Raw genomic sequence first — 14,420 nt, forward strand, 5'->3', positions numbered from 1 at the left:
ACTGGCCTTCGTTCGATTTTTCGATTGTCCTCTTCAATCCTCAAGCGCACAATCAATTCTTCCAAGTTCATTTCCTTGCGTTTGTGCTTGAGGTAATTTTTGAAATCTCTCCACATAGGAGGGAGTTTCTCAATAATGGCAGGCACTTGGAATGATTCACTTAATTCCATTTTCTCGACGTGGATGTTGTGCAACAAGACTTGAATTTCTTGCACTTGGCTAATTACGGTTTTGGAATTCACCATCTTGTAGTCCAAAAATTAGCCAACAATAAACTTCTTTGTTCCGGCATCCTCGGTCTTATACTTTGTCTCCAAAGAATCTCATAGTTCCTTGGCTGATTCCTTTGAACTATACACCCCATATAGTGTATTATCCAATGCGTTTAGGATATAATCTTGCATAGGAAGTTCAAGTGTTTCCATGCATCCAAAGCAATAATTGATTCATGATTATTTTCCCCTTCTTGTACAGTCGGTGCAGTTTTCTTTAGAAATTTAGCCAAATTAAGAGTGGTGAGATAAAACAACATCTTTTGTTGCCACCTCTTGAAGTCTATTCCTGCAAATTTTATCCGACTTTTTCCCATATGGGATAGTAGTATTATGCAACGGTATGACCACGGGTCGTATCACATTATTGGAACCATTTTGACTTGACGAAGTCCCAATGGTAGTCATTTCTGTTACACAAACAGAAGTTCAACAAAATGATGATAATATCGGTGGAGGAATAGTACACAAATCACTATTCAAACAAAGTAATGTTTATCCACAACCAACCACAAAGACACAAAATTTGTCTTAAGATTGTTGGAGACGACTTATAAAAAAGGTTATGTAATGATTGGTTTTTGATATATTTGTTTGACCAATTTTAACCCGTAAGAGCGTGATCAAAACACAATTTATATGAATGGAAATTTGAATAGAGTCTCGGTATAAAGATTACGCAAAACAAGGATTAAGAAGGAATAGAAATAGAGAATTATCCAATGCGAGACGTTATCTTTTTTTTTAAGACAAATTGTCCCGCTACGGTGCTCACGGTGAATGGCACTTGTCTCCCAAGATACAATGGATTCACAACTTGTGGTAGTAGCACTTTAAGCCACAAGAAATCGACGAACTTTTGAGAGAATTTCCACTCTACAAAGAAAATGTATGAAAATGCTATGGAATTAGAAAAGAGAGAATTGCAAGAGGAGAATGAATGCTCAATGCAATTGGTATACCCAAAACCATGTCCATAGGTTCTATTTATAGATGTAGAAAGGGTGCAAATGTAGTGTGGACCAAAACATGCATCCTTTCAAAAAGTTGCAACGCTTGGCCAAAATTTATATCCTTTCGAAAAATTGCAACACTTCATTTCTTCCAAATTTGGTCCTCAATTTCTCATTCATCCGGAATTGGTTTCAAAATTTCAAATATACCACGACGATCTACTCGACGAGTAAAATAAGTTGGTCTATTTACTTTTGTAATTTGACCATCGGATCAAATCCGAATATTTGGTCGAAGTTGACACGTAGTCACACCTTTTTATTTTTCAATTTTTGGTTAATTATTTGAACCAATTCCTACACCTTGTTACCAAGTTCTTGGGATATTTCTAAGGCGAGAGCGGTTTTCCCCGGTACCAGGGGGACCAGCAAGTAACAATGTACGTCCAGCCATCTTCTTTTGGCGTATCATATCGACCACAAGGTCAGCAGCTTCCCTCGCTGATGCCTGACTCACAAATCCAGCAGCCAAAGGTATTGCTTTTCCATTGGGCTACAACACTATCAGCCTCTAACTCAGATAACAAAAATTTCTATCTTGGAACTTCAAAGATGTGCGTTAACATTGAGCGACTTATCGATCTACTTATTCTGTACATGGTTGGGTCCAATCCAATATCAAGACTTTATATGTTGCCTCACTAGGAATTATTGGCCTCTTTTCCCATAGAAATATCACGGGCCTTCTCGTAATCCTTGTCTAGTATTAGCTCAACAATTATGTCTACTTTCAAGCTTCTGTATCAAGTTAAAAATTTTCTTCTAGACTTTGACTTTGTTAACTTACTGTCTTTGACCTTGGTTTTCCTTATCACATTGGCTTGGTGGTTCTTGTTGTGCTATATCGTTATTTGTACAACATATCTCGACTTTTTAAAGAAAGAGTTGAAGTCTTGTAGCTCAACAAATTACCAAACACATCAACTTGGTAGGTCTGGTCTATGGTTGAAACAAGTAGTTATACTCATTTGAAAATACCTTTTTGGTGAAGTCAAAATAAATAATATATTTAACTATAAACATATTGTTCGTATGGCAACGAGGAAATAAATAATTATTGTAGGTTCAATCGAGGGAGCTTTGACCTCCAAATTATCGCAATTCTCATCCTAGACTCTACCAAATTTGAAAATGATGACCAAGTTACACTTACTACGAACGGCAAAGAAATGCAAATATTCATTTCACTTGTCCTTTTATGTGTTTCTTTATTAGAATATCACTTTCCTTTGTGTTCACATCCCTACAATGGTAAAGCCTTTGAACATAAGGATGTTTTCCATACTTTTGAGTAACTATCAATCTAACTAACTGTAATTTATCCAGGCACAAATACGAATTAAACTTGCTTTCCTAAAAGGTAGTAACTTGACTTGTTAAAACCATAGAAATCGATATCTAAGAGGAGAAAGATTGAGGGCAATGTGTTGACGACATAGGCTTCTGCTATCATCCACTCGACTCAGCTGCACATTCTTAGCATTCCTCATGCAACGTGCCAATTCTTCCTCTCACCGCCCCATTTTCCAGTGTAAATTCTGTATTTTCACCTAAAAACAAACTTCTATAAAATCAGACTACACTGCAAGGCTACACACCTTATAGGTGTTCCATAAGCTCCTCACAATGGGTGGATTAGCCCTATTTTTTGCAATTTTTTATTACATGTGGGATTGAGGTGGGGGCCACCTCAGTGTGAGGAACCATAGCGAACCTGGTAATTTCACCCTATCAGACCAGCATCATTCAACTTGTATAATGTGGATTCCCTCGAGAATCTATCTTCAAACACAATTTTATTTGCCTTCACATTCTTCCTCAATTCGCCATGCAAAAAGCTCTCCCCTAACACAAAAATGGAACAAAACCAACATGGCCTCAGAGTTTTAATTATTACCAAGCAAATTTTGTCTGCCAATTCTTACACGAACAATTATTTTTGTATTACAAGGATGGAAAAAATAGTTCTTTTAAACTTCTTGATCGACCAAGTTAACCTTCAGTAAAATCGATACTCAAGTTTTGATCAATTATTTAGTATTTACTATGAAACAACAATATTTTGATATGACAGCATAAATCTCAAGTAATCTGCAAATGAGCACAGCCCTTTGACATAAATCCTTGGACTTCCATCAGGACACAAAAAAAGATTTAAGTTCAAGTTTATATAGAAGAAAACATCACATATTAACACTAACATAAAGGAGAAAAATCCCTACAAAACATATAATCTTATGAAAAGATTACTCGAAAAGCATCTCTACGATTTCCGTCGAGACCTCTCTCTCTCTACCTAAATGTCTGTAATATAACTAGAAGTTCAGCTAACCCGACCAGGTTTCTCATTTCTTGCACTATAATTACCTTCTGATATGACTAAAAGTTCAGTTAATCCAACTGGGTTTCGTCATTTCTTGCACTATAATTTCTTTTTGATCTAACCTTTGCTATCTGTACTTGTTTGTCTCGCTACAATTAGGTAGATATCCTACCCATTGCTATACATAAATGAACCCATACTAGCAGCAACACATTTCCGTTAGTATTGGAAAGTAGGCACATCTGTTGGACTAACAGGAGACTGTTCCCTACGCAGGCAGTTATACTTGCACCAACAGACAAACTGATGTATGGGGCCTTCTTCTCCAATGACCCATGCATGGTCTGCAACGTTCTCAAGGGTCATTCTCTGTCTTGGATCTGCAACGGAATCATTGTTAAGGCAAAAGGGACAGAATAGAACTCCATCTGCATTTCATCAATAAAGGAATAAATTGAGTCGGGTGATATTACAATACAAATGACACAAACCGACCTTTATGGAGAAGCCCCTCAAGCAGGTTCTTCAAAAGAGGGTTCATCTCATCAGGAAGATACATTGGATCATTTACTATCTGGATAAGGTAAATACCAACAGTTATAGATACAAACCCAAAAGATATAAGACTGAACCAACAGGTTTACTAACACCTGGAATCTACATCTACGTGAATGCAGAAAATATATTAAAAAAAAGAGAGACAGAGCAATCTCCGTATACCTTGTCATATGTATCATGCAGTGTGTCTCCTAGAAAAGGGTATTTTCCCAGAACCATATAATAGAAAGTAACTCCAACGGCCCAGATGTCAGCAGCTTTGCCGTGATAAGTTGGACCTAATTGTAAGAACTACCTATCGTGAGTTGTGAATAATTTCCATATTTTATACATATCAGGTTCATAAACAATCCTTTTTAAATAAGAAAGGAACTCTGACCTAAGCAGCACTCAGGTGCTGTAAATACAGGAGTCCCTGGAGAACGACGTAGTTCATCATTATCATCCTACAAAAAACGTTATGAAAAAATTACACTAGTTCCTGAGCACGTAGAAATTGGAAAAAAAAAATCACAAAACAAAAAATGCATTTCCATTCTAGAAACTACAACATCTGAAGACACAAATGAACTCCACTAAAATGGTGTAACTCATATCCTGCATGTCATTAGACCACGTCTAGGACTGCTGACTTACAGCCTTCCATAGGGACTCCAACCGGTAGTTTCTCAATTCAATGTCTAAAACGGGACAAACTTGGCTCAAAAATTGACACTCGGCTAAAAAATTGAAGTCTAAAATCGTCCATGTTCTGAATTCAGAACCATGCTCAGATTAGCCTTTTCCATATCGGATGAGCTAAACAAGATGATGCTGGAATAACAGCAATAAGAATGTGTTGCTTTCAAATGAATAAGTTACAAATGTCAGTCTGAAAACAGAGTTCCAAGCACATTTTCAGGGACATGAGAGCAGCAAATCATTTTATCCTTGTTTGAGCTCCATATTTCCAAAAACTCAATTTCAACCACATATTATCCAATAAAATTATTATTTACGCGTAAACCAAAAACTTTTTATTATTTTTTACCCACACATTCTCCAAAAAAATAACTATTCCAAAACACATTTTCCCCCCAAAAACTCATTTTAATGGAGCCCAAACAGGACCTATGTATTCAATTTAACATTCATCGAAATATTAAAGATTAGTCCGCAAAAAGATACAATCCATACAAAGGAAACATTATGCAAATTCATGTCAAATCATAATGCCTTCTGAAAGAAAAATATAAACACCATTCATTCTATTTCTTCTCATAAATGAATGCTTGAGCAGAAAGTTTGATGTCAACCTTGTGCTGAAAGTAACAGAATAAACGTAACTGAACATCAAAAGAAAATAAACAAGCAGAAAATTTATACAATAAAAGACAGTTGGGAGTCATATAATGTGATCAGCCTATTTTTGCTTACAAAGCAACAGTAAGAGTGCATGGAATGTGCCTAAAAAATTTAAACTACACCAAAACCATTTTGGAAAATGTGTTCCCTGTTTTGACAATTACTCATAAGCAGTATGCTTGGACTTTAACTTTAGAAGCAAACTTCTTTATCCCTCTTATGAAATTAACCTTGTTCTTGCAAATGTGACATTCATAATAGAGCAGAATTTCTCTCAACATGACCCACTTTCACTGGCAGGAAAAGGCAATCTCCTCCTTTTGTACGTTTACATAACTGTGGTATCAGATGAAGACCTAAGTTTTACGCTATTTCAAAACACTTATCCGACAATTACTCATAAGCAGTATGCTTGGACTTTAACTTTAGAAGCAAACTTCTTTATCCCTCTTATGAAATTAACCTTGTTCTTGCAAATGTGACATTCATAATAGAGCAGAATTTCTCTCAACATGACCCACTTTCACTGGCAGGAAAAGGCAATCTCCTCCTTTTGTACGTTTACATAACTGTGGTTCTGAAACTTGACAAAAGTTATAGTAAGAAAACAATTCTTACCTCAAAAATCTGGCTGACGCCGAAATCCCCAATCTTAACTGTGCCAGAACCAGTAACTAAAAGATTATCAGGTTTAATATCTCCATGAACTATATTCTGTTAGATTGAAGAAATAGTGAACCACGTTAGTTTAACTGAAAGCAAAATGAATCGAGATGATTACAATTTGTGCTGCAAAGAAAATGGGGAAAATTGCAGCTAAGACCCCAAACCTTTCAAACAGTTGCAGACTTTCCCCTAACCTTTCATTTGTAACAGCCGTCACCCCAAACCTTTCAAAACGTTGCAGATCAAGCCCCAATGGACGGATTCCGTCCATATTTCTGTTAGTTGACCCAAAAATTTGACTTTAACCGCATTTTAATCAATTATGAGGGGACAAAATCGTAAATTTATATTTTTCACATTAAAACTTAAATTGAAAACAACAAAAGAAGAAGAAAATAAAATGAAAAGGGAAAAAATCTCTTCTTCTTCCTCACCCTCACCCCCACCACGGCGCCCAACCAGAAATCCACTGTCACCACCACCTCGCCCAAAATCTACCACCTCCCAAGAGTGTGCAATTTATGCCAGCAACCAAGCACGTCACAAACCCATACAACCTCTATTATAGATTTTAAAGAAGCACAAATTAGAAAGAGAAAATTTGTTAAATAAAAATTAGCAAAAATAAAGAACTTTAGTCCGTAGCACAGCTTAATTACCTATTATAATAACCTTTTAAGGCACTTAATATGACCATTATAATTGTACAGATCCACAATTTGGGGTTCTAAAGGCGGCGATAAAACCCCAACCTTATTAACTTGAAAACTGGCAGAATGATTGATTTAATGGGTTTTCGAGGAGAGTAACGGAGTGAAGGCTGAGACAGATCTGGTTTCAAAATCGGCCAGAGAGATAGAGGTTGAAGATAAGAGTTGATGGATTGTTTAGATTTTATGGTTGCTATTTGGGATGTGATGATGGATGTGGTGGTGGTGGTGGCGGCGGCGATGGTTGTTGGGGGGTGGTCGATTTTGGGCTAGTTGGTGGTGATGGTGGATTTCCGGTTGGGGTGGGGATAAGGAAGAAGAAGAGATTTTTTCCCTTTTCATTTTATTTTCTTCTTCTTTTGTTGTTTTCAATTTAAGTTTTAATGTGAAAAATATAATGTTACGATTTTGTCCCTTCATAATTGATTAAAATGTGTTCAAAGTCAAATTTTTGGGTCAACTAACAAAAATATGGATGAAATCCATCCATTGAGGCTTGATCCGCAACGTTTTGAAAGGTTTGAGATGACGATTGTTACAAATAAAAGGTTAGGGAAAAGTATGCAACTGTTTGAAAGGTTTAGAGTCTCAGCTGCAATTTTCCCAAGAAAATGATAGGAGGGGCAACTAGCCATTTTGCGCTGTTCTAAGATTAAGCATTGTGCCTCAATTTAATGCATGGTAAGCACATGTTTATCAGGCAGACACCTCTACAATTAGAAATTTCAATTCATAATTCAACCATTATGATGACTTAAAAGACGTGGTCAATCAAGTTCTGTAACAGCGCCATACTTGAACCAAAAATACTTTGAGAATCTCAATTTGACAATAAGGGTAAATTAAGATATTAAACTCATACAAACTGAATATAATAATAATAATAAATAAAAAATAAAAGTAGGTTTTTCCCCCTTATACGGTGTGATACGTAGAAGAAAATGCTTTTAATGCATTCCCTAACACGCAATTTAGTATCCATAGAGAAATTTGAGCAATTCATGCTGATTTAATTGCAGAAAATCAAACAAACCAAAACTTTTTCATCATTTAAGAATGAAAAACAGGTATTTACCAGAATACTGTATCTTTAAAGCGCAATGACGAGAAAAGATCACTCTTACAACAGATAGCAGCCTCTAAGAAGCATCAAAATTTCATTATTTTCTCTTCTCACTGTCCCATGGTAAAAGATCAAGTTCCAAGGATGTGTGAGAACCCCACCTGAGGGTGAGGAAGTTGAAAGTGATGCTATTGTAAACTGGGAGAAATTTATACAATGGAAGACTTCTAAGTGGAATTTCCAAGAAATATGATTTAGTTGAATGCTTAGATAACATACTTTGTTTTATACTGGCTATTACAAGTCTCTTAACACATTATTGCAGATGATACAAGAATATAACAATTTACTGTGAAGAACCCAAATGTTAGTCAATCCAACATGTCCAAAGAGTTCACGATCATTTTTAGGTCAAAAAACACTAAACTCAGCAAGAAATCTGCACATTTTAAACCGTGTTTAGATTGCCAAAAATTGGTGTTAGACCAACATATCATTCTATAATTTTGTAAATGCAATGTTTCGGGGTTAAAGACCCTGCTAGTCACCGAAGTCACTAAAGTTTATGTTTTCTTCAGGTTAATAACTCAGTTTGTCTTTGTTAATTACCTTAATGGAATTGACAACATGGTGGACGAAGTTGATGATGTGGCTAACTGAAATGATTACTCAGCATAAAACCCACTTCCTCTCTCTTCCAGCTCAAATTGAGTAATTCCGGACAAAAGCAAGTTTAGAAATTGCGATCTTTCCAAAAATTAAATAAATAATATCTATCATGAATCTGAAACTGAAATCAAGTCAAATTCAACAAGTGAAATCTCCAAACTCTTTATCTGATCTCTTGGTTGAATTGGCAAAATCAAGTTGTGAACATCAATATCACACAGACCTTACAGCAGTATTCTTCTCCAATTCTGTATGTCGATGATTGATTCCTTAAAATTCCACACTTTGAAATTCTCTAGAATAAAACCCAGGTGTTTGGGAAAAACTATAAGAGGAAAATTAGAGAGAGAAAAAGAGACACCAAGTTTCTCCTCAAGAATTAATTATGAAAACACCCACATAATCAACGTTGAAAAGGGTCCTCAATCAAATAACAAATAATTTCAAAACTTTTAAAGAAAAAAAGGAGCCATAATTTTCTTACGTAAATTTTCCATATATTTTTTTTCCTCTTTGAGAAAGAAGCAAGCCAGGACCACCTTATGTATTGAATGCATATTGGACAGGCCATTATAGATTTGGGTTTTCAACATGATGATTATATCCTGGAAAATTTTAAACCTCAAGTTTGATTTTCAGAAAAATCGAATTTCGCAATCAAGTTTTGTCCCCAAATATGGGACTTGCTGAGCTGGAAGATAGAGGAAGCGGGTTTCTATTTTTTATGTCAAGAATCAATTCTATTAGCCACACATCAACTCCATCGAGCACATTGTCAATTCCATTAATGCAAAGTTACAGGGACAAACTAAATAACCAACCTGTAACAAAAATTAAAATTTAGTGACCATCCATGTCAACCCGATTTTGTATAATAAAAAGGTTCGTTTGCATGATCTATTGGGATCCATAAAATTAATTGACAATACTGGGAATCAGAATGTCATTGTATAGAAGTCAAAAAGGGCAATCCCAACTTAACTGGACTATTTAGTAAAATCAGAACATAAAAATCAACTATTGATTAGATATGTTACTTTGAACACAAGATGACATAAGAAATGGACAGAAGTTGACCGAGAGTCATACATGAGCATGAAGATACATCAACCCAGATACTATATCCCGCAAGTACTTTCGTGCTGTATGTTCTCCAATACCACCTGGAGGACCAGCACCTTCGTAGACCCATTTGCCTTTCACATATTCAAGAACTGAACAAAAGAAGTTTTGCAGTCAAACAAACAGACAACTTCAGCCGCACGAAGGGAGCAAAAAATTTAATAGCAGATAATACCCATGTAGAAGTGATCTGTTGCTGGGTCATCAATCACCTCAACGAGATTAACTATATTCGGATGGCTTAACATTTTCATAATTAGAACCTAAAAACATAAAGTAAGATTTAGTGTACCATTCGTCCGAATTGGAGAGTAAAACGCAATTCATAGATGAACAAAGGAATAAACAGACTGGTCCATCTCAGGTTTATAGATAGCATGCTGTCATATTATATGGTAACAATAATAATGGTGATCAGCACATTAGTATTAATACATCGCTTATCATAATAAAAAAAAAAGCTTATATGGACTGGATTACAGGTTCTGCAGGCCAAAAAGCAATAAGATACATTATGGTATACACGCCGAACCACATAAAGAATGCAAGATCCAAAAATCATGACAAAACCTAAGGTTGAAAATTCTCGCAATCTAAAACTATACACTAAGATAAGATGTAAAATACCTCACGTAGAACATCACTCATGGCAGTTTCTGAAGCCGCAACCCGCTTCTTTAGTAAATGAGACTTATGAAAGCTCTGCATCCAAATATCAAGAGTAGCTACCATGTTAAGCCACTATTGTCTATTGAAAGTACTCATTTTCCAGAAGTTTTCGATTTTATTTTCATGAATACTAATAAATCCACTAGATTACTGACTAAATTGGACCAAGCACCACATCTTCTGCAGTGGATTTGAAAATCTAACAAGCAAAGAGTATTTGGAGATGTGGAAACATCCTTGTAAGGTCAGGCTCAAAATATCCAGGACTCATCTCCTAGACAGAAATCCTTCATCACAAAATAAATACAGGAAGCCTCTCCACTGTTTACCAAATTTGGGCACACAAATACTCAAAATCACAAGCCTTTTCAGTGATTATTCTTTTGTATAGCAAAGATTTGACCCAGGTCACAACTGTCAGAACTCTATTCCAAAAGAAAAACTTCAAAAGAATCCAACAGTAGAAAGAGTATATCCTGATAATACTTGAGCAAGTATAAATGAAGACACTACCTTTATCGCGTAATGTTTCCCATCTAATTGACTACGGTAGAGAACCTGTAACATTTGCAGGGCATGAAACTACAAATTAGATTCAGTCGAGTATAGCTAGATGATATGGTACTGTGGCAATGCACTCACCACTTTTCCGTAGCTACCAGCACCAATTTTGTATTCACGAACATATTCATTAACCATCTTGTTCCCATTTTCGTCCTATATAAGTCAATGCCTGCACATGAGTTTTTGACTAGCATACTACATAATACGGATTAAAGAAAAGTTCCATTCAAATAATAATCTATGAATTTGCAAATGCATATTTAGTTGAAGTGTTAAGCATTTGTAACCAACCTCATTCATCTAGCATAAAGAATTAAAGATATGTATTGACCTTCATCTATTTCTGTATAGGCTCGGATTGATGTACAACCCCCACATACATACTCTAGATAAATAAAACATTTCATTCAAATAAAAATATATGAATTTGCATATGCACGCTTAGTTAAAGTAGTAAGAACTTGTGGCCAACCTCATTCATCTAGTATAAAGAATTAAAGATATGCACTGACCTTCATCTAATTCTGTAGACTCGGATTAATTTACAACCCCACTCCCTGAACCGCCACCCCCCAACTTTATGGATCAGATGTTTTATTTTTCATGGTGCACTAATACAAAATGCATAACGTTGAGCAAAACAAAGCCACAGTGCACATGTTCTTCGTTGCCCAAGACCACATCATGGAAGCACATAGGTTTCTGAAGGGATTTATTACTTTATTATCTAGGCAGAAAAAATCCTATTCTCTTTCTTTTCCTTCTGGCTTTGTTTTTATTTTTTTTTTAATTTAAATTTGGGCTAGGATGTACCGATGCCCTGCCAGTACTAGCAAGACATGACACAAGTGTCGGAAACACCAAGTGGCGCGTCCAAAATATTTCATTAGTTTTGTACAGCCGGACATGTTGTTGACACATTGCCAACACACCGAGATATGCATCATGTCAGCACCACACGACACCGACAATTGTTGAAAACACGAGGTGGCGTGTCCAAATTATTATTTTTTGGCTTTGTACAGGTGGACAAGTTGCCAAGCATTGCCAACATGCTAAGAGATACATCATGTTAGACACCGACACATGATGGAAACGTCAAGTGGTGTTTCCAAATTATATTCTGGTTTTGTGCATTTGGACACGTTTGGAAATCCATTCCCGTCATGCTCAGAGATAAATTCTCGGTTACCGAAATTAACAAAAATTAATTTACTTTAGAATATTAAAAAAATTATGTTATTTTAATCAGCTTGTCAACACTTTTTTGAAAAATTGCACGTTTGCATGTCTTTGTCATGTCCAACACTCGTGCCCATGTCGATGCTTCTTAAGGTTTGGGGGAGGGGCTCGTCAAATTAACTACTGCAATTCAGACTCCATGTATGAACTACATAACAGAAACCAAGGTATTCGTAGCGACATGTTCTACTACAAACCTAGCTTTCTCGACAAAAATAAATAATCTGAATATGGCTCATAGGGAAGCATTCTACATAACAAACTTGCCTAGCTGGGAAAATATAAGCAAGTTATTTAGCGCATTAATATATGAACATATGTCAAATACCCACCAACGCCTTGCTTAAAAGTGAAAATTTCCAATAAAGGCTGTTGAAATGAAAAGTACATTTGTTATCCTTCTTACCTCTGAGCGAATGAGTTCGTGGGTTTCTTTAACAGGAAATTCCCTGCAAATCAACCCACACTGCATCCTGTACACGAGGATTTCCTCAGATCGTTTTGTTGGGCTTTGGAACTCACAGTCATCTGCACTCCCAATATCTGTCATGTAACCATTGTAAGAACCACAATCATCATCTTCCCCCTCATTAGACAACAACGACGCCTGTGAAGTATGACAACCCGACCCACTGCTGGATCCCATTCCCTTCTTAGGTTTCCTAGAAAATGAAAACTCAAACAACCAACAGCAACCCATTTATGTCCCTCAGGCAATTGAGCTTGACTTAACAAAACTAAAACTGTCCACCGATTCACAATTTATGGCGAATAAAATCGATAGCAAAACCTGAAAGTCAGTAAAACAAACAGTTAGAATTAACCGCTAATTCAATAATCATCAAAGAAAAATAAGTCTGCTGCATTTAGCACATGGGATTGCAGTCTTGGAATCGAAATTGGCACAGGTTCCATCAAGATCAGAAGACTTAGCACAAATCCCAACAACAAGGGCTACATTCAAGACTGTTAAAAATAGATTATTGAATTCTAAAATTTATCAATAAAACTAAGATTAGAAAGAGAAAAAAAAAATGTTGATGAATACCTACGGGTAGAGGAAATTCTGAAGAGCGCTTCGAAGTACCAATCAGCTATGCTATTCCAGGGAGTGTCATTCAGCAAAATGAAAGACACAGTTGGCCGAATTGATCCCGTTGCGACTCAACCCCAACAAAATAAAGCCTCCAGTTTAATTATTATTATTTTACAAAACAGAGCACAATTGAATGCAGGCAAAACCCTACTTTTTCAAGCCTTAAATCCATAATGACTTGAACTTCTGTCCAATCAGTAAACAGAAAAGAATAAACATAATTAACATTCATTGTCATTGATGGCAATACTATAATTTATTCATTAGCAAACAAAATAACTTCAATACGAAAGCAGATTGATTTGAATAATAGGCTAATTCAATAAAAGGACAAAATGCTACATCCACAATATTCAGAAAATGACGACATCCAGTAATGATAATGAAATTATGTCCAAAATTTCAAATTAGAGCCATTAAAATCACTCTTTTTTTTCTTTTTTTTTTACCTGCTTTTTGCGACGTTCATTAACATGAGGGAGAAATGGGCAACGCAATTGATGGTCTGATTCTTAATAAATCACCAAAATGATGAATAAACTAATTAACAGCCGTTGGGACAAGCAAATTAGGAATTTTATTAATAAAATGATTATTTTTTACCAAAAAAAAATCGTGCCGATTTGCAGAGGAGAAATGTACGGCGAGGATCTGTAAAAGGAAATTGGTGTTGTCGAAAACGATTTTCTAACCTTTTTAGACATAGGAAGTATCAACAAATACAACTCAAATTTTTAATAAAAATTGTTTCTTATTTCTAAACAAATTGAGGAAAATTTAGAGACTGTTTGGGAGTGATTTTGAGAAATTGATTTTTTTATCGTTAGGGGAAAAATGGGGTTCACTTGTAAGAGAAGAAATCAAATATGACGACTGAAATAGTGAAATAACGATCAAAAAATTAATTTTTTGAAGCGAAAAATCGCTCCCAAACAAGCTGTTAATAAAACACTTCGTAGGTTTTAAAAATAGTTCCATCAATATTCCAACAGTTTTTGAGTGGGTCAAAGACTCAAAAGGGCATAAAATCAAAGTAGCCCCGGTTTGGTTTTGATTTTTCGCCCTGTTTGATTTTCATTATTTTCTCGTAAAAATAAAAAATATGATCG

General features: G+C 35.6%; 1 protein-coding gene and 1 pseudogene across 8 annotated transcripts; both read right to left on the bottom strand.

The window, feature by feature from the left end:
• Nucleotides 1-3,784, bottom strand: part of LOC111406682 — a 39,955-nt pseudogene extending 36,171 nt beyond the window's left edge.
• LOC111405879 (serine/threonine-protein kinase GRIK2) lies at nucleotides 3,437-14,041 on the bottom strand. 8 transcript variants are annotated; one of them, XM_023034966.1, is made up of 14 exons: nucleotides 13,915-14,040; nucleotides 13,761-13,822; nucleotides 13,264-13,497; nucleotides 12,622-13,005; nucleotides 11,052-11,126; nucleotides 10,923-10,967; nucleotides 10,368-10,442; nucleotides 9,916-10,003; nucleotides 9,708-9,832; nucleotides 6,129-6,224; nucleotides 4,546-4,612; nucleotides 4,329-4,444; nucleotides 4,104-4,182; nucleotides 3,437-4,036 (listed from the first exon to the last, which is right to left on the bottom strand). In XM_023034966.1, exons 4-14 carry the CDS (start codon nucleotides 12,913-12,915, stop codon nucleotides 3,828-3,830), a joined length of 1,269 nt encoding a protein of 422 aa, XP_022890734.1. In that variant the 5' UTR covers nucleotides 12,916-13,005; nucleotides 13,264-13,497; nucleotides 13,761-13,822; nucleotides 13,915-14,040; the 3' UTR covers nucleotides 3,437-3,827. The 8 variants fall into 8 exon arrangements, with proteins under 8 accessions (XP_022890734.1, XP_022890735.1, XP_022890733.1 ...); XM_023034967.1 differs by having other exon boundaries at nucleotides 13,268-13,497; nucleotides 13,761-14,040; XM_023034965.1 differs by having other exon boundaries at nucleotides 13,761-14,040.
• Between the last annotated feature and the right edge of the window lie 379 nt (nucleotides 14,042-14,420).

Source organism: Olea europaea, chromosome 12 (genome assembly GCF_002742605.1).
Source record: "Olea europaea var. sylvestris chromosome 12, O_europaea_v1, whole genome shotgun sequence".
Classification (NCBI taxonomy): Eukaryota; Viridiplantae; Streptophyta; class Magnoliopsida; order Lamiales; family Oleaceae; genus Olea; species Olea europaea.

What these genes read in the sequence shown, in the direction of transcription:
- LOC111405879 (XM_023034968.1), bottom strand. Translation starts at nt 12,915, where the DNA reads ATGGGTTGCTGTTGGTTGTTTGAGTTTTCATTTTCTAGGAAACCTAAG. An exon ending in AACAGATCACTTCTACATGG is followed by an intron (nt 9,833 to 9,915) that starts GTATTATCTGCT and finishes TCTTTTGTTCAG; the next exon opens with TTCTTGAATATGTGAAAGGC. An exon ending in GCGTCAGCCAGATTTTTGAG is followed by an intron (nt 4,613 to 6,128) that starts GTAAGAATTGTT and finishes CGTTTTTTGTAG; the next exon opens with GATGATAATGATGAACTACG.